The sequence below is a fragment of the Xyrauchen texanus genome, chromosome 32, assembly GCF_025860055.1.
Source record: "Xyrauchen texanus isolate HMW12.3.18 chromosome 32, RBS_HiC_50CHRs, whole genome shotgun sequence".
NCBI classification, from domain to species: Eukaryota; Metazoa; Chordata; class Actinopteri; order Cypriniformes; family Catostomidae; genus Xyrauchen; species Xyrauchen texanus.
In genome coordinates, this window is record NC_068307.1 from 6365736 (window position 1) to 6385922 (window position 20187).

Consider the following 20187-nt stretch of genomic DNA (forward strand, 5'->3'; position numbering starts at 1 on the left):
AAGGCTGCTTGTCAGTATGAATGATATAAACCAACTCCCATGCCTCTGTGACATTCAGAATGGAAGATATCCCTCTATGGATTTTGGTTGTTAAGGTGCTCGACAATGGTTGCTAGGGAGGGGCTAGGAAGTGTTGATTTGATGCATGATTGGCTGTTTGCTGTCCCGAGTCAAAGCGAGACCACCCTTGTGTTTCTATGACACTTCTATCCGGAGATATCCCTTTGATATGTTTCAATAGAAGTCTATGGGACTTGTTGCTAAGGTGCTCTTAATGGTTGCTAGGGCGTGGCTTGATAGCTTCACAATGATCCTGAGAGACTGATTGGTCGTCTGAGTAAAATGAGCCCACTCCCTCGTCTCTATGACACTGTGATCCAGAGCTATGTTCAATACAAATCCCTATGCCTTTTCATTTCATGGGCCGTCCTACACCATTATAAGTCAATTGGGGCATTTTTGGGCAGCTCCTGCCCCCAGGGGTGCAACTTTTACCCCATATTGAGGTATGCTCTTACAGAGCCTGCCAGCCTCTTCAAATGTGGCAAATCACACGTTTCTACTGAAATCCTAGCTTGGAGCTGTGGCGTCAAAGTTTGTCTCAATGTTAAGTCTATGTGATTTTTCGGCCGCTTTTTTGCCCCTGGGGCAAATACCGTACCCGATACGCTTATAAAAGTCATAGCACACGTGTCCTCAATAGGCCGTTCGATTTGACACCTCATTACGTGGGTCTACGCCAAACGGTGCGGGACGAGTTAGGTGCCGAAGTTTTGTTAAGAGATATAATAAAAATAAAAATAAAAATAAAAATAATAAGTATGTGAGATTACAATAGTGATGCTTTGCAAGCACCACAAATAAGTTTAAGTAGGATTTCAGTAAGTTGGCTCTCACAAGCCAACTTAATTAATAATTCAGCCATCAAAAACTGAGGTGATGAAAATGTGTTAGGATTTTGATCAATTAGAGTCTGTTGGTTAGTTGCCATGGTAACAAATTTGAGGGGTATTTTGGGTACATTTCTAATTAAAGAAATATGTTTTTTCATAAGCTATTCCACCTGATTGCAATTCAATTGGAATTTTGTTCAATCAACATAATCCATTTAAGCGAAATACAGAATAGATAAAATGATCTGATTTACGAGGGTGTGTTGCCTTCTGTGAAAGTTAATACTCCCATCTAAGCCCGGCTCGCTGAGTTGCGTAATTACTAAAAGCAAAACATGACATTTAAAGCATGCCCGTCTTATCCAGCAAACATCTGGTGCATTAATATTATGTTATATTGACATGGTCGGTATGCTGTTATTCTCTGAAAACCAACCATTTGTCAGGTTTTATTGGCAAGATACATCACTTCCAGTTATTGGCTTGGTAGAACAAAACATTATTTCACAAACTGAAGCTCACCAGGTGTCTAGTAGAGCACAGATGCGCTTAAAACGCTTTACTGATTTCCTTCAAAACTCTGGTCTGTTTTTGAAAGGAGGCAGTTGTGGTGAACATGACAATTGTTCTGACAGTAAGCCTCTCATACGCCTTGATTAGATTTCATTAATAGTCTAGTGAAGGCTATTACTCAATGCAAATTAACCCATGGCCAGAAATTATTAGGGCGAGTGAATATCCTGGAATCTACCATACCGGCATCCTTTTGGGAGGGAATATGAAGATTTCTTCATGTTGTGCATATATTATACAAATGTCCCCTGACTGGCTGCACAGCAAAAAAAAAAAAGGCAGATGTTATTTTCCAGTTGGGTGCTACCTGCTTTTCACAGGATTGTGTCCTCTGTAGTTTAATGCTTTAGATTATCTTGTGCAGTGATATGAGGATGATAAAACTCAGGAAGAGATATAATGTTCTCCCTTTTAAATTATCATGAAGTCTAAAAATTGCAAAGTTTATAAAAATCTTTTTGTTTCATAACTTTAGTTTGAAGCCTAGGAAAGATAGATGGATGGTTGGATGGATGGTTGGATGGATGGATGGAAGGATGGATGGAAGATTAAACAACATGAGAAAACTCTCATGAAATCCTGAGCTCCTAAAATAATAGCATGTACAGGTGTGGCTTGTCTATATGGGCAGTTAGGGCAGAGCCCACCCGAAATATTAAAGAGCCCATATTATGCTAATTTACAAGTTCATGATTTTATTTTGGGGGTCAACTAGAATAGGGTTACATGCTTTAATGGTCTAAAAACACATCATTTTTCTCATATTGTACATTTCTATTAAACCTATTTTCATCCTCTGGTAGGGTGACCAGACGTCCCGAAAAATTGCAAAAAGCAGTTGTCCCGAATCCCGAATCCTGCCCTAATTGTCCCGTAAATTAGAACAAAGTCTCAAGAGCAGACTCTCGAGTAGTTATAGTGTGATAGAATATTAAAAATTGCTCATTGCCGTCCTGCAGCCAGCTCCTGTCGGCTGCTCATTGCAACCATAGACAGTAAAAGAACGTAGAGAGCTGCAGTAGGCTACGTAGACTACGTAGGCGGCAAGGCGCGAATTTCATGCTCAAAAAAGTCACAAGGAGTGATTTGATTGTATGTTGCTGATGTTAAAGCGCAGTGTTTGTTTTATTTGTTTCATGATGACACTTGAGTTCAATGTTTTTTTTATTTGTATTTCCGTGTTTACATGACAGACAGTCATTTCATTCAGAATTCCTCAATAAATAATTTTGCCCAGATTTTTTAAATTCATTTAAAAATCCTATTTTTAAGTTTGTTACACAGTGTTTGATACAGATACAAGTTTGTGGGTTAAAGAATCTGCTGCTCTCTCAAACTCCACAGCGCCCCTCAGTTTTTCTAATGGAAATATGTGGTCAAACATGGTATTGCACTGAGCCCTCATTGAGACCCATTGGGGCAGAAATGAATCTGCCCATAAATGTAGTGGGAAACCAAAGGTAACTTTAGTATTAGTGCGCGCTAGCAGTGTGACAGTTTGCAAAGATAGTGAGCACTATCGATGAGTGTGTGTAACAGCTGTCGTTTCTACTGCAAATTCAAGACAAATTGGCCATCAAACAAATTGTTTGGCAATCAAAAGATAAGGGTAGGGGATAAGATATTGAATGTTTTGTATGACGACAAAATGCCAAAAATCCTTGGCTCTTGAAAATTTAGTTTAAGTTTAAAATTGACTGTGATTTCAACATTTTACAATTATAAAGCATTTAGATTTTTAGTACTGTGGAAATGTGGAAATGGCATGTAGATAGTTCTGTTTCTCTCTCTCTCTCTCCTCCCTGGGGTTCTTCAACAACACTTAACATTCTAAAATTACATTTGATTTAGATTTTGATCCATAAACAAGTCAACATTTTAAGATAAAGTATTCTTTATGCTCTAAGAGTGCCGCCTTGTGGTGGAATAATGCAAGGACACATATATAGTGTCGGCGCATTTGTGTTTGAATAATGAGTGGAAGGGAAAAAAAGAGCAAGATCTGCCCCACCTATCTCTGTGATCACCAGCCGCTACTGAGCATATAATTAATATACTGAAGGATTAGCTACTTTTTAGAAGTTACTTTGTTGTGAATTCCTCGCGTTTTGACAGATATTGCATTACGTGCTGTGTGGTTTTAAGGAAACATTGAAGTCATAACACAAGTTACGCATTCTGACTATCTTAATTTAGTAACTTAAGTTCATTGTCTGTGCATATGAAAGTTGTAATATTAAATGTATGTTATGGATATAGCTTATTAATGTCACTTATACAGGATGTGTCTGAGTGAGGTAATTATCCCTTTAGTAAAGTTCATTGTAAAGTGGTTCAGCTCCCGCTAACCCTAATCCTAACCACACGCAAAATCAAAATCAAACAACCCTTCGTCAGTGAACGTTTTTGTAGGTAACTTAAGTGACAAGATTACACTGCACATTTGAGAATGCATCCTATCCTTATGTGCCGGTTTTCCAAGAAATATTGTTCTTAATGGTTCCAATCAGTATTAACCCAATGTGGGAACTGAGTAATGGATTTTAAGGGAAATTTAATAGATAAGGCCAACTTTTAACTAGAACTAAACTCCAAGAGCACATGCATAAAGTGTATTCAAGGCAGATCTGCCTACAGCATTTTTCACTGTGAAGGCTGTTTTTTTAGCTGTGTCAGAGTGATGAAGAGTTGTCACAAATTTACCACTCTGGATAATTACGTTTACGAGCACATTTGTCTTATTGTTTCATTGCCCACCCCTTGTCCCGTTGGCTGATTCAGCCAATATAGCCAGTTGTGATTATGCATATTCAAACGTTCCTGACCTTCATTTGAAATCGAGATGCAACACGCACTGGAAGAAAGTAATGAGAAATTGCAGTCTTTAAACAGCTCTGGTCAGATTTCCTGACCTGTAAGCACTGACTGGCTTCCCACATCATCTCAGCGAGTTACAGAAACAGGCCTTTCAATCGGGAGCGGATTTTCAACTCTTTCAAAAGCTTGCATTGTTCTGCATGTCTTCATCTCAGGGATGGACAATCATTGTTGACTCGATTCAAACCATCATCCAATTCAGTACATTTCATTTTTAGTGCATTTTAAATCTATATGGCAAAAAGTATGTGGACACCCACTTCTAATTAACAGATTTAGCTAGGCCCATCTAGTGGAAGCTCTTATTGCAACAAAAGAGGGACCCTATTAATGTAAATGGTTTTGTTGGTTGTGTTGTTTGGGTGTCCACATGCTTTTGGTCATTAAGTATTTGCCTAGACTTGATTGTGAACTCTGTTTGAAGCATGTCCGACCTTCTGACGAAGAACCTCTTATGAACATGTGTCTCTCTCTTTCTTTTCCCTTTGAAGACGGCACACTTCTTTGCCCCTCGATGTCACAGATAACCCTGGCAACTTTATTGTTCCACTGTGTCGAAGAAGTTACCCCTGTCGCAAATGGAAGTCTGCATCTCTTGGGTAAATGGAAGGCTTTAATTTTTGATTGCTTAAAGGGATAGTTAACCAAAAATGACAATTCTGTCTTCATTCAGTAAATGATGACAGAATATTTGGGTGAACTGTCCCTTTAAGATGCTAATATCTTAAAGATGCTGCATGCACCAACTGTCTTATTCTCCACACATATTGGCTTGGTGTCAGGTTATACAAATAGCTGTGCTCCCATTAAAGTGGTATATGGCTGATTCGTCAAAAATACACTTCCATGTTCATTTATTAAATGTGGCTGTTGTGTTTGGGTCGCAACAGTGCTGGAATGCTTTTTTTCTTTGCGGCTTTTCTGTTCCTTGCCTCTGTGGAGGGATTTGAAGGGGACCTCCTGTGTCTAAGGGTGCACTCGGATGGAAAATGAAGTGAAATATATGCTGTGCCACTGACTGTGTGTCGTGTCATATGGTTTTACAACGTCAGGTTGGTTGCATGGGCTGAAGAGTATGATATTTTAATGAAGTCATTCTTCCTACATGTAACAGGTAACAGGATTCTGTATTTAAAAACAAAATATAAGTAACTGTATTCTACTACAGTTACAATTTAAATAATTGGTAATTAGAATACGGTTACATTCAAGAAGTATTTTGATTTCTGAAGAGATTACTTTGCATTTTATTGTCATTTGTTTCATTTAAAATGTAGTCCTTTCAGATTGAAAATGTATATATTTAAATGATGCGATCCAACGTGCATTTGAACAGTGGTGAAAAACTTTCTTATGATGTGTTACATTTATACGAGTGACAGAGAAGTAAGTTTGAAGTAAGTTTGGAGCAGAAGAAATAGAAATAAATAGTGTAAATTGTCAGCTTTATGCTAAGCTAAAATGCTATTTCTAGCCATTTTACATGCACGTTACCAGACACGATTATATTTGTTTATCAAGAAAATTCACGTTGGATCATAATTTTTTTTTTTCTAGTAAGACCTTTGATATTAGGGCAAAAATCATTATAGAGCTGTCAACAGGGCAGAGAAACTACATTTTTACATTAAATATTACCAAATTCTAATGTTAAAGTCAGGCGATTTTTTTAATTTAAGTTGTTTCCTTAGTCCACAGGCAAAATGAATACAAATAAACCATACAGCACCTTGTTTTATTTCTGCAAAGAACATTTCCATGGCTGCACTCAGTAATTATTTGAATTTGTCATCTTGGACTTACACTGACACCTAGTGGTGTGGATGCAGCATCATTCAAACGCAACAGTTTTCAGTTACCAACGCCATTATAGAAATTCACTATACACAGTCAGCCATAATTCACTTAATTCATGAGTAAAGGGTCCAATAACAGGGCAGTACTGAGATTAGTAGAGTAGTATGTGGCTGGTCATGTGATTCTAACATGGCAGCCCCCATGAGGGGACCCTTTCCATGTAGAATAAACCACTTTTATAAGGTTACTGATATGACTGGAGTCTTCATCTCATGTGCTCATGATTGTATTTATATGTTTCAAAATAAAAAAGGGGAGGGGGGGGTGCCTCAACAAACTATTCTATGTTAGATGGTGTTGCACTGGTGCCACAGTACTACCGCAGACTCAAGTTTGTAATAACAGCGATATCACATTGTGAGTTGTAATAGTACAGTACGGTTGTAATATTCCCAGATAGTGATGGTATTTCGTAATGTTCTCAAATAGTAGTGGTATTCGCCTGAACATGGTTGTGAAGCGGCTCTAGACTACTGTATGAGTATAGGCAGGGTTTGTTCAAACAGACGGAGCACAACAGAATAGAATAGAGTGCGAGGATCTCAAGACACTTATTTCCATATTGAACTCCTTTCCTGTCAAAGCATTTTAAAACCCATTGCTTAATCTGAGAAACACTGATAAGAGAGCAAGTAGCAATGGCCAAAAACCTCCACCTAAGAGGCTGTTGGCATCAAACGCTTTTGCAACCATTCAGTTTACCATTTTTTTTCTACGTAAACATGCGCTAGATGAACGTCATTGGTCGTTTCGATGTTTATTCAGTGTCCCGTGCATGAGCACTGTGTTTTAGATGCTGTATCAAGTTAAAAAGAACTTCAACGTGTCTCGAGACACCTTTCAATCTGTTCAGTTGTATTTGTTGTGCTGCATTTAGCATATTGTAGTGCAACAATACAATCAGCCTGAAGGCATTGTCAGTGCTTGGCACATTTTATCTTAAATTTGATGAAAATTTAATTTTCACATTTTAATTTGACAGCCTTACAGCATTTGAGACGTGGGTTATGGTCCCATGAAAACTAAGGATGTAATTGCATTCACATAATCAATGATGAGCGTGATTCGGAGGTTACATTTTCCCTCAAAGATTACATTTTTACTCCATTGACCGTAAGTTTAGGTTTAAAGTTAGGGTTTGGATTTGGGTGTATGGTTAATAAAATATTCATTTTGGTTGACTGTTCATTGTCATCTTGGTTTGTGGGCAATGGAGGAGTCAGGAGACAATGAAGCAGGTTCAAGGTCAGTCCTTTTATTTTGGCTTTCTTTTACACAATCAGTGTTAACTGTCGATAACTCCGGATTAACAAAATAAATGAAAGTAATACAATAGACAATCGCTGCACACATACACTCTCTCTCTCTCTCTCTCTCTCTCTGTTTGGGGTGTCGTGCTTTCTGGCCACTCTCCCCCTTCTCCAATGCTCTGGCGAGCCTTTTTAGGTCTCCCTCCACCATCACTATAATGAGAGTCAGGTGTTAGAGATAATTACGACCCAGGTGACGAGCCTTACCACTCTCCCTCTCACGCAGACCGACACATGACCACGCCCCCCCATGCCACAATCATCTAAAAACAAACTGCTTGTGGTGCCACTGTGGTGGACATTCATCCTAGTGGAGAAGGTTATAGATGCAGGCAGTGGTCTAAAAAGGGCCGGAAGCTTAAAACTCCCAGCAAAGATGCACTGACGAGCCAAAACATTATGGCCATCTGCCTATTATGCTGTTGGTCCTCCGCATGCCACCAAAACAGCACCGACCAGCTGAGACATGGACTCTACAAGACCCCTGAAGATGTCCTGCCGTATCTAGCACCAAGACATTAGCAGCAGATACTTCAGGTTCTGTAAATTGTGAGGTGGAGCCGCCATTGATTGGACTCGCTGATCCAGCACATCCCACAGATGGGATTGTGATCTGGGGAATTTGGAGGACAGGGCAACACCTTGAACTCTTCATCATGTTCCTCAAACCATTCCCGAACAATGTGTGCAGTGTGGCAGAGCGCATTATCCTGCTGAAAGAGGCCACTGTCATCAGGGAATACCATTGCCATAAAGGGGTGTACCTGGTCTGTAACGATGTTTAGGTATGTGGCATGTGTCAAATTGCCATTCACATGAATGGCCAGACCCAGGATTTCCCAGCAAAACATTGCCCAGAGCATCACATTCCCTCCACTGGCTTGTCGTCTTCCCACAGTGCATCCTGGTGCCATCACTTCACCAGGTAAACGGTGCACACATACACGGCTGTCCACGTGATGTAAAAGAAAATGGGACTCATCGGACAAGGCGACCTTCTTCTACTGTTCCAAGGTCCAGTTTCGACGCTTACGTGCCCATTGTAGGTGCTTTTGATGGTGGACAGGGGTCATCATGTGCACTCTGACTGGTCTGCTGCTACGCAGCCCCTTTCGCAGCAGGGTGCGATGCACTGTGTGCTGTGACACATTCCTCATTCAAATTTCTGTGACTTTTGCCACAGTAGACCTTCTGTCAGTTTTGACCAGACGGAATAGCATTCGTTGCCCTTGTGCATTGATGAGCCTTGGGCGCCCAACACCCTTTAACCTGTTTGTTGTTTGTACCTACTTGGACCACTGTCTGTAGGTAATCACCACTGCTGACTGGGAGTACCCCACAAGCCTTGTCGTTTTAGAGATACTGTGACCCAGTCGTCTGGCCATAACAATTTGGCCCTTGTCAAAGTCGCTCAGGTCTTTACTCCTGCCCATTTCTCCTGTATTCAAAGTGTTGACTACGAGAACTGATTGTTCGTTTACCATCTAATTTACCCAGAGCTTGACGTGTGGCCTTGTTAGGAGATGATCAACGTTATTCACTGCATCTGTGAGTGGTCATAATGTTTTGGCTCATCTGTGTATAGGGAGCCCCTAACCTAATCCTTTCCCTAACTTTAATCATGAGTGGAAGTGACGCCAAATCCAGAACAGTGGGACAGAGGCTTAAACTACTTAGAAGTGTCATAGTGTACTAGCTCTGAGAAAAGACTATCATAGCCAAAGCTAGCATAGCACGTCCAGAGAGCTCTTATTATCAGAAGCCTAGTTTGTATGAAAATTCATGCTAGCCTCTTGTCTGTGGAGGATTGTGATTCTGTGTCCTGTTAATTAGCTCTGTTGTTTAGCCTTGTTTGATTATTTTTAATTAGCTGTGAAGATTACGGGTTCTGATAAACATTAGTGATTACCGCAAGGGCTCAATTTGTCCCTGTACATTAACTGCTGTTGACCGTGAATCGAGATAACTTGTCAAGCTTAGAGCGCAACTACAAATAACGTTGGTCTTCCCATGGGATCTTGGGCTCAAACAGTTGGGTGGAGTGTTGAGGGATCACTCAATCCTGGTTTCATGAGATCAGACTTAGCTTGAGCCATGCAGGGAAGGCTAAATGAAAGGATTAAATGAAAAAAAAAAAATATATTAAAGTGTGTAAGTTGTGTGTTGGCATGTAAATGAAGTGAGGACTTTTTCAGCCAACATGTTCATTTTGCCTTGACTAAAATGTGTGATGTAAAGGGATTTAAAAACCTGTGTTAAATTTGGAGTTTTGTGATTTCTATTCCATGTTCGTTAGCTTTGATTCTATCTATATGCTAGTGTACTCCTAAAAGTTGACAGTTCACCTTAAGCAGAGATGTACATTACAAATTTACAGTTTTTCTTCTCTGGAAAATGGACCAAAACGTATGGTCTGTTCTTGCGCTACACACGTTTTGGTCCAATAAAATGCTTTTACTAATATGATGCTGCACAAGAAGGTGTGGTTGTGGATGCACAGAATCCATATTAGGGATGTGTAAAAGCCATTTAGCACTAGTGAAATTGACATGGCTCTGGGAATTGATGAAGCACTAAGGAAAGGCATATTGATCAAAGACCTAAGTGCAATGTTATACACACAAGTAAAGACTATCTTGCTAGCTGTCTAAAAAAATGTGTCTTCAAATAGTATTGTTTTTGCTGCACTTCAGCAGTGCGTTATTAGCTAACAAGGTAATGAACATTCTGTGTAAAGAATGCAATTACATCTAAAGGCCATTGTTGATTTAAGACACAATAAGAGAAGATTCTAGGCTATGCTGCATATTAGCATGCAAATTACAGCCTCTGAACTTCAACAACTAGTTCTTAATTGCAACCGCCTCATACAAGTAATCAAGGAATGCACACAAATAATCAGATTGATAGTGATGTTTTCCATCTGTAAAATGCTTCGATATTCAGGTGATTGTAGATTGGACTAGACAGATGTGCATCTAAAAAGCTAAAACATCATTTTTATTTTGGTTTTGCATGACATTTGCATGACAATTTAACTATATTTGGAAAAGCATACTACCTAGTACATACAGTGCATTCAGAAAATATTAAATATACACATTTTACAATTATATTTAATCAAACTACACAATGATCACAATGATGTAAGACATTATAGATATTACAGTTTCAATATTTGTAATGCATTATTTCCTGTAAAGCTGCTTTGAAACAATGTGTTTTTTATATAAATAAAAATGACTTTACTTGACTTTATGCGTTAACCTAAAATGACTGCAATAATACTAATAATTTTTAATGTAAGTGCTTTTATACAATTATAAACTTCATATTTCTGCCACTTAACCTTCTAAAAATTGGCCCCATTCACTTCCATTGTAAGTGTCTCACTGTAACCTTCATTTTTGCTTTTTTCTTAAGAAAAGGAGAACTGAATAAAAATAATGTTTTGTGGTAATTGACATTATGCTTCAAATTATGTCAATTGAGCCTAACATGTATTGAACCCAGAATATTCCTTTAAGTACTATGCTAGCATTCCTTTCAGATTATAACTTTAGAGACAGTAAAACTGTATTATTTGCTAATACTCTATATTAAGAAACCGTCTCCACTCTCTTGATCTCTCATCATAAGGGATCATTGCGTATCTATTAAAGGGAGTGGCTGAGTGTGGAATTCATCAGTATGCATACTGGGTAAGAGCATAAGGTAGCCCCTCTCAAAACCACTGGACATGCATTTGCATCCACGCTGGTTTGATCTCTACTCCTCGACTTAGACATCCACCCCTGATATATCAGGACCTTATGTGTCTATTCACTCACCATATTGTTCATCTCAGCTGTGCCACACACATTCCTCAAAGAAAAGAAATGGAGCTCTTTCACTCTTGGGGGCATATTAGATACACAATCAGTTCAATTTCCTCAGGTGTGTTCTTTGTAGTGACTATAGTGCAAAATACACGTCATAAGCTCTGAAGAGGGAGTTGGCTGTATCTTAGAAGTAAAGCTTGGCAGCTTGAGCATTGGAATATGCATTTTCTACTCGGCAGTGGGTCTGTTGTTAACCCAGTCTGTGTGGTTTATCTAAATAATGTCTCAACTTGTCACCACGGGAGGAAGAATTTCAGCAACAGTCGAGCCAGCATGCTTCACGGAAAGCTGCTATAAGACAGCAGTACAGCTGATTCATACTCATCATTCCACTCTCACACAACAAAACTTCTGAAATGATGGAAAACATGCTTCTTTGATTCCTTAACACACTTTGTAATGCTTCCAGGCTATTCATATTGCTCTGGTCACGGAAAGGGATGTGCACAGATAGTTGTCACTTGGTGAACTTGGTGAACTGTTCGACACACCTTTATTCGAGTGCCAAAATCACTATTCGGTTATTCTACACATGCAGTAGATATCTGCAACCCGGCCCAAGCCCAATGGGACCTGACAAACTGCCAGGTTTTGGGGCAGATTCAGGTCAGAATTATTAAGCATAGGGCTAGTAAGGGTCTGTTCACACATGTTTTTTGGCGTGTCTGTGCTGTTTTTGAATTGTTTTTCTATGTAAACACATGCTGGATGGACGTCTTTGACCATTCCACACATATTGTTGTTTTTTTAAGCATCTCACGCAAGACCACCACAAATTTATACACTGTGTTAAAGTTAAAAAGAACGTAATTTTTTGAATGCATCTAGAGACACCTGTGTTTTTTAGTGCTGGTGTTACAAAGAATCGACATTCAGATTGTTTTTCTCCCAGCAAAGTTTCTTAACAGTAAGCCAATGTTTTTTTTACAGTTAAAATACATGAATTATGAATGGAAAGGCTTTGAAGCAGAGTGTAAGATATGTAGGCTTTTCATAATCCTTTTCTTTGTCTTGTTAATAATTAAGCCAAGCCTTTGGCAAAATATAGGGAAAATAAGACCTGTCATTTGTGGTGAAAACGGTAGTGGTGTTTAAACTATTTTTAAAGTGTCTTTGTACATTTACACACATGCAATTTCCATGTGTGTTGTTTTTAAAGACTGACTTTAGAAAGACCTTGGACTTATGCAAGGATCCTACTTGTGGACTTCAGTTCAGCCTTCCATACCATCATGCCTGATCTTCTCTCAACCAAACTGACCCAGCTACTCCATGTCCACCCCAATCTGTCGATGAATCACCAGCTTTCTGACAGATAGGCAGCAGCTAGCGAGACTGGGGAAACTCACATGCGGGACCCTCACTATTAGCACTGGTGCTCTTCAGGGATGCGTTCGCTCTCCACTTCTCTTCTCCCTGTACACAAATGATTGAACTGCAAATGACCTGTAGGGATTTAGATGGGCAAGGAGGAGGCGAGAACCGGCTTGATCAATATAAATAATAGTTTAATGAAGAAATAAACCAAAAGACACAAACACACATGGTGGTCCGCTGCCCATAAACGATCTCTCTCTGTCGCACCACCATCCGCAGTCGGCCTTTACCCCTCTCGGAGGTTTAATTAGCCTGATAAGGGACCGGGTGTGCAGAATCACCACCCGGCCCCGCCCTCCTCCCTGTCACATTCCTCCCTCGTCCTGTCACATTCCTCCCTCGGGGAGCCCCCGGCATGACGTACACCCCCCTCCATGGGGAGTGTGTGCCCTATGCCCCGTCTGCTGCCATGTCATCCTCGCCTTCCTGAATCTGGGATGGGAAAGAGGGAGGGAAACTGAAATAATTAAAATAGGGGGGTACTTCCTGTAACAGTGTTGTACCCCCGCCCCCCAAATTAAACCCACTGTAAAATTTTAAAGAGATGGAAAACGCCAATGCGGAGCGGCAGTGAGAGGAGAGAGAGATGAAAAAAACACTTACTCGCCAGTTCTCCGATACACCGTAACTTGGTCCTCGGCCACTCCTCCACCCTCTAAGGATGGCAGCCCTGCCTCCCTGGTTGGATCGGAGGCAGTCCTCCAGCCCCTGGCAGACGGAACGACCCACTGTGTTCTCGGGGAACAGAAGGGGTCTCCCCCCGCCCCTGACAGCGGTTCTCCCGCTCCAGACGGTTGGCAGCAAGCCCCTCCCCACTTGCGGTCGGTAGTCTCAGACCCCGCCGCGTTTCAGCAGCTGGTAGGGGACTCCTCCGCCCCTGGCAGTGGCCCTGACCACTCCAGGCAGTCGGTTAGGATCCCCTTCTCCCCTCACGGTCGGCGGCTGCTCCATTGGGGTGGATGGTAGTTGCGAGAACTCTACTACCACGTATCCCTCCTCTTTCCTCGGTCTTTGGCACCAGTGTAAAGGGATTTAGATGGGCAAGGAGGAGGTGAGAACCGGCTTGACAATATAAATAATAGTTTAATGAAGAAATTATCAAAAGACACAAACACACACATGACGATCAGCTGCCCATAAACGATCTCTCTCTGTCGCACCACCAATCGCAGTTGGCCTTTAACACTCTTGGAGCCTTAATTAGCCTGATAAGGGACCGGGTGTGCAGCCCCGCCCTCCGCCCTTTCACAGGACCCCTCTATCAAGCTCTTGAAGTAAATTCACATATTTCACATAACTGTACATACCCCTACCTTGCACATCCATTACCACTTGCACATGTACATATGCCATTCTGTTATATGTCCTATTAATGTGTATATTTATACTCTTACCTTGTTTTATATTCTGTGTCTCACTGTAATTTTCTGTGTGCACTTGTGAAAAAAAATTGCTTGCATACGTGAGAACACGTCTCATCTCATTCTGATTCATCATTTGTTCATATTGTCAATCTCGTTCAACAAGAAAAGGGGCCGGATGAATTATGAATAAAAGAGAGTGATGAACACACATTACAATGACATATTGACGTTATTGAAACTCATAATTTTTTAGGCTAGTATTGTTGATTTTTTTTTTTCTTTTTTTTGTTTAGCTTGACTAAAAAGTCATGCTCAGCAGTTCACAGTATGATAGATATGCTTTGTTATAATTGGAGTTCACAATATGATAGATATGCTTTGTTATAATTGTGGGGAAATGCTTGTGATGCTAAGCCTCTTAGTAAAATTGTGGAGACACATTATTAATAAAGGATAATTACACTTGCTCTGGTCGAGAATGACTGCTTTTAATTCAGTACAATTACTTAAAAGACGGTAATTTGGCTGCATCTAAAGGCGCAAAGGAGTAACTTATGTATAGTCGTGAACGAGCCAATGAACGAATCTGAACAGATTTTTTTGGTGAACCGAATCAAGTTTGCAGGTGGTAAGTGAATAAGACTAAAGTTTTACAACTATTTGGTGAATTAGTCCTAATGTTTCTTGGGATATTTGGCTTCCTCAAAAGTACTAAAAGAATAATAAATGGAAGAGGTAGGGAACCAAAAACTTTAAGTGAAATTGGAACCAGAATTGTTTAATTGCTTATTATCATTCCCATTCCTAATGACTAATCTGAGTCATTAGGGAATGGAATGATAATAAGCAATCGGGGATTACTGAGAATCTTCACACACTCAGTAGAGGTATATTAGCCAGCTAAGTTAGATGTGTAGTTGTATTATAAAAACCTTTGAATTCAACCCAATGCCAAAATATTCTGACGCTTAACTCCTGTCAGATTCATTTATGCATGTTTTTGTACGTGTGTTGTCCCACACTTGAATGATTGCTGTTCATGGGCACTGGTAGTTGGCAGTAGTGCCACGTTTTAGGTCCTCATGATGGAAAGAGAGAGCTCTATAGGTCAGGAGCTCTTCAGATCATAGTGCTCCTTTGGTTCTTAAAGGGATAGTGCACCCAGCAATGAAAATGATGTGGTCATTTACTCACCTTAATGTTGGTTCAAACCTAAATAACTTTCTTTCTTCTGTGGAAAACAGAGGGTGTTGTATAAGATGGACTTTGATCCTCAATCACCTTGTACTGTCATTGTAGCCTTTTTCCATTCAATGTAAGTGAATGGTGACTCATGCTGTCCCTAAGATTCTCCCTAACATCTCCTTTTGTAAGTCATGCAGGTTTGAGGCGGAGTAAATAATAAGGTCTAATGTCATCACCCATTTCTCACAATTCGTCTATTATCAGTTGCTTGTCTGCGTGTATTTATTTGCTTTCTGTAATGGACTTTGACATGACCTCCATCTTCACAGTTCTAATCACCAGTGCATATGTCTATAAACAATTGCACTCATACGCAGACATGCTGCTGGTAAAAACAAGCAGAATTTAACACACTCCCCCAGCCGTCTTTTAAAGACCTACTGCGTTTCATTAGCAGCTGCTGGGTTGATGAAGCGAGTGCTGTGACGTTATGTGATACTGTAGGGAGCGGTAGCTACTGCTTTTGCTTTGTCTACACAGACAAAGTTGATGATGATGAGAGAGGGAGTCGAGGGGGATTGGGGGGGCAAAGCTAATTCATCACCATAAAGGCCTGTGGAATAGAACGTGTCCAACTCTGCCTGTCACAGGACCTCGCCAGTCCCACAGGCAGTTAATTAACTTCTTGTCCACACTGAGAGAAGGTATAAGTGACACAGGTGCCAGCCCCCAAAAGCAAAAGTGTATGTGCGCAGATTGCAGATTGAGTGCTCTGATGTACTCCCATTGATTAAACAAAGTCAGCTGTGTAGCTGATCTCATCACGGCTAATGTAGTTTCGAACAAATTAGTGAAACTTTTTTGAGGGGAGTATGTGCAGTCCTCATACCAGAAATGGAGTTACACATTTGTAATACAATGTACTGGTGACAGAAAGATGGTATATTGCACCCTAACCTGAAACACAACAGAGACATGAAATTCAATTTGATTTCTATAGGAAAGTACAATTTAGTCTGCATCCGACTGGACCACACACACCGGAAATATAATCGAGTCAATGGAAGAATGAAACAAAACAACAAAAGGAAAAAATAAGAACTTAAAGGAACAGTTCACCCAGATTTTTAGAAGAACATCTAAGCTCTGTTGGTCCATTCAATGCACGTGAATGGTGACAAGTCCTTTGAAGCTCCAAGAATCACATCAAGGCAACATAAAAGTAATCCATACGACTGTAATAGAAACATCTTGTTACGTTAAATGTAATAGCTTTATAATTACAATAAAATTACACATTGATGAGTAATTGAATACGGACTGTTGACTTATTGAAAAATAATGCAAACCCTGAGGTGCTAATGTGGACAAGATGAGCAGAGATTATTATTTTTCAATAATTCAATGGCCCAGAGTCAATTATTCCACTTATACAGTACTATTGTTACCAGACCTCAAGACATCGTTCAGGGTTTTATATCAGTACATTTTCTGGTTTTCGTCCATAAAACGCTCTTGTGAGTGGAACTGTTTATAATTGCATACCTCAGAACGTCCGTCTTCCAATCATAATGAATCATTCAACAGACCGGTGGATTAAATAGTATTCATCACTGTAAAATAAAGTGTATCTAGACTGTTCATATGTGTATGTCATGTGTAACAAGCTGTGTTTAACTCACTAATACAAAGCTGAATACATGTAATAGCTTCATTAGTACATTAAAATGACATAGTATTAATCACTGTAAAATAAGTTAATTTAACCATAACAAGCTGTGCTTAAGTTATATTGTTAGACATGAAGTGCACTTAAGTACAGTCTAGAAACACTTTATTTTACAGTGATTAATAATATGTAATTTGAATGTAATTATGAAGCTACTACATGTATGTATGTTAAGCACAGCGTGTTAAGGTGTGTAGTTACACATTAAGTACACTTAAGTACAGATTTGATCACATAACTTGGTGTATAATTATTTTTAATCCTTTACATTTATATTTTAATGTTTTATTGCCGTACTTGTGCGTTGTATACAGACACTGCCAGAAGAGACAGAAAAACAAGTTTAAATGCATCTTGACACACTTTATAGGGCATAATACTTAGTACCTTAAAATATTATTGAGCCATTACATTCATTCTGCTGTATAATGGTGTGCTAACATGTTAGATTTTTGATTATTTTTCTCTACACTGACAGGCTGGTGGAGGTTCAGTGCAGGACTATATGCCTAATATCAGTAATTGAGTGGGGTGTGGAGGGGGTCTTCAGATATAATTTCTACTTGGGAAAAAATGCAACAGTTGAACAGTAAATCCAAATTTCACACAACCTGATGGGCATAAGGCCCATACACACAATAGGCCCATGTTGCTTAGAGTAATTTATGTGGAAATCACATGTGGAAAAGCAGTTGTAGGTAATAAGTTTAGCCTTCCCAAAGACCACTGTTATGTAACAGGATTTGTCTGTTCCATGTATGTAACAAGATCTTCCTATTACACAAATGGGTATGTAACAAGACTGGCCTTTTACACATACATAATTACAATGTGTAAGTACATGCTGTTCCATAACTTAATATGTAATTAAGTACCCTTTGTTTCATGGTAATACAGTATTTAGTACTCAGTACTTATTTGGGTAATTACACTGTAACATGGCCTCTGTAAAATAAAGTGTTACCCCAAAATTTTTATTTGGTGAACTATACCATTAAACATGGAGTGTGTAATTTCTGCACCACTAGCATCAACAAATTTAATTATAAAAGTAGTGACTGAAAATAATGACCAGATAGCAAAAATAGCAATCTTTTTTTTTTAAATCAGCTCTCCCAAACACACAAAACTGATAGTCCCACCCCAAAATCGTTCCATTGGTTGAGCGGATTTTGTTTTGTCTGGCTGGTAGGGTGCTCAAACAAACTATTGATTATGAGTTCATGTTGATAGAGTTTCAAAAATCATGAGTGAATCTAGATGTTATAGTTGCAATTTTATCCGATCTGGAAATTCCACGAGCAGAGATGCAAACTCCTCACCTTTTGGCGATTAACAAAATATATATGTATATATTAGGCTTGTAATGATACACAAATTTCACGATACGATGCTGAAACCCTCATGATATGATACAATATGATTATTTCATTTTTTCGCTTAAACTTAATCGAGGATTAGACATATAAGTATTTTAAATCTCAAGTGATACAACGGTGTCAGACATTGGCAACATAAAGCACAATTTTCATGTTTTGCCTTAGAAAAATGTGTTTCATTTGTATTGTACTTTTCACAATGCTCATCGTTTCAAAGCAGCTTTGTAGAAAATCATGTCTGAAAGCCTCAAAGCCCCCAGTGAGCAAGCTAAAAGTGACTGAGGCAAAAAAATATTATAATACTAAAATATTTTAGTAGTTAATAGGAAAAAAAACCTTGAGAGGAACCTGACCTCTGGCTTTACTTTATATGTACATTATAAAATAGACACTTGTAATTATTTTGCCCTCTTCCCCCGGTTTCACTGCATGTAAACTTAAGCAGTCTTACTGGCTTTTCCAATGCACATGTTGTGCTCGTAGCCATTTACATTTCAACGTCAAAAGCAGAGATTAAGTCTCATGTAATCGAGTCATTTTTTTGAATAAGCTGTTTTTGTAATTATGAGCATCTTGCTGTGCATGTGCATGGTGATGTTAGCATAAATAAAATGACATATTTGATGTACATTAGCACTGCTGTTACCTTTGTTAGGCAAACTCGATAAGCTGTAATGCTACAATCTACTTGGCATTTGCCATCAGTCCTCGAGCTCTCAACTCGCCTATGTAGACTAGTTGCTTCGTATTCCTGTGAACGTTCAGCGCCGCCTCTTCAGGAGGTGTTTCGCAGCTCTCAATGTTGCATTGCTTGATTATAATCATGCTTATGTATTTATTTATGTATCATGCGATACATATGATATTGAACCAAGAGCATTGTATCGTACAATACAATACTATAAAATATTTTTATAATACGATATATACAGCTCTGGAAAAAATGAAGAGACCACTGCAAAATTATCAGTTTCTCTGGATTTACTATTCATTCTTTAGGTATTTTAGGAGTAGCATTAACATTTTTGTTTTATCTATAAAGTATGGAAAAAAATGTCTCCCAAATTCCAAATAAATATATTGTTATTTCAAGTATTTACTTGCAGAAAATGACATCTGGTCAAAATAACAAAATGATGCAGTGTTTTCAGACCTCGACTAATGCAAAGAAAACAAGTTCATATTCATTTTGAAACAACACAATAGTAATGTTTTAACTTAGAAAGAGTTCAGATATCAATATTTGGTGGAATAACACAGGTTTCATGCGTCTTGGCATGCTGTCTACCAGTCTTTCACATTGCTGTTGGGTGACGTTATGCCACTCCTGGTGCAAAAATTCAAGCAGCTCAGCTTTGTTTGATGGCTTGTGGCCATCCATCTTCCTCTTGATCACATTCCAGAGGTTGTAAATTGGGTTCAGGTCTTTAGATTGGGCTGGCCTTGACAGGGTCTTGATCCGGTGGTCCTCCATCCACACCTTGATTGACCTGTTTGTGTGGCATGGAGCATTGTCCTGCTGGAAAATTATCAGAGTAGAAAGAAGCAATTTTTCTTCCAGGATAACCTTGTACGTGGCTTGATGGTATGGATGGAGGGCCACCAGATCAAGAAACTTTCATGGCTATCCCAATTTCCAGACCTGAACCCCATTGAAAACCTCTGGAATGTGATCTAGAGAAAGATGGATGTCCACAAGCCACCATCAAATTTTTGCACCAGGAGTGGCATAAAGTCACCCAACAGCAATGTGAAAGACTGG

The 20187-nt window shown here is 39.3% G+C and overlaps 1 protein-coding gene across 3 annotated transcripts in view; it reads left to right on the plus strand.

The window, feature by feature from the left end:
• LOC127626308 (IQ motif and SEC7 domain-containing protein 1-like) overlaps window positions 1-20187 on the plus strand; it is a 268015-nt gene that overhangs the window by 93768 nt on the left and 154060 nt on the right. For 2 of the 3 annotated variants that reach the window (XM_052102021.1, XM_052102015.1), the window contains exon 3: window positions 4835-4942. The exons of the other annotated variant lie outside the window; for it this stretch is intronic. In XM_052102021.1, coding sequence (XP_051957981.1) covers window positions 4835-4942 — 108 coding nt within the window. The remainder of the gene's footprint in view (window positions 1-4834; window positions 4943-20187) is intronic. 3 annotated transcript variants of the gene reach the window in all.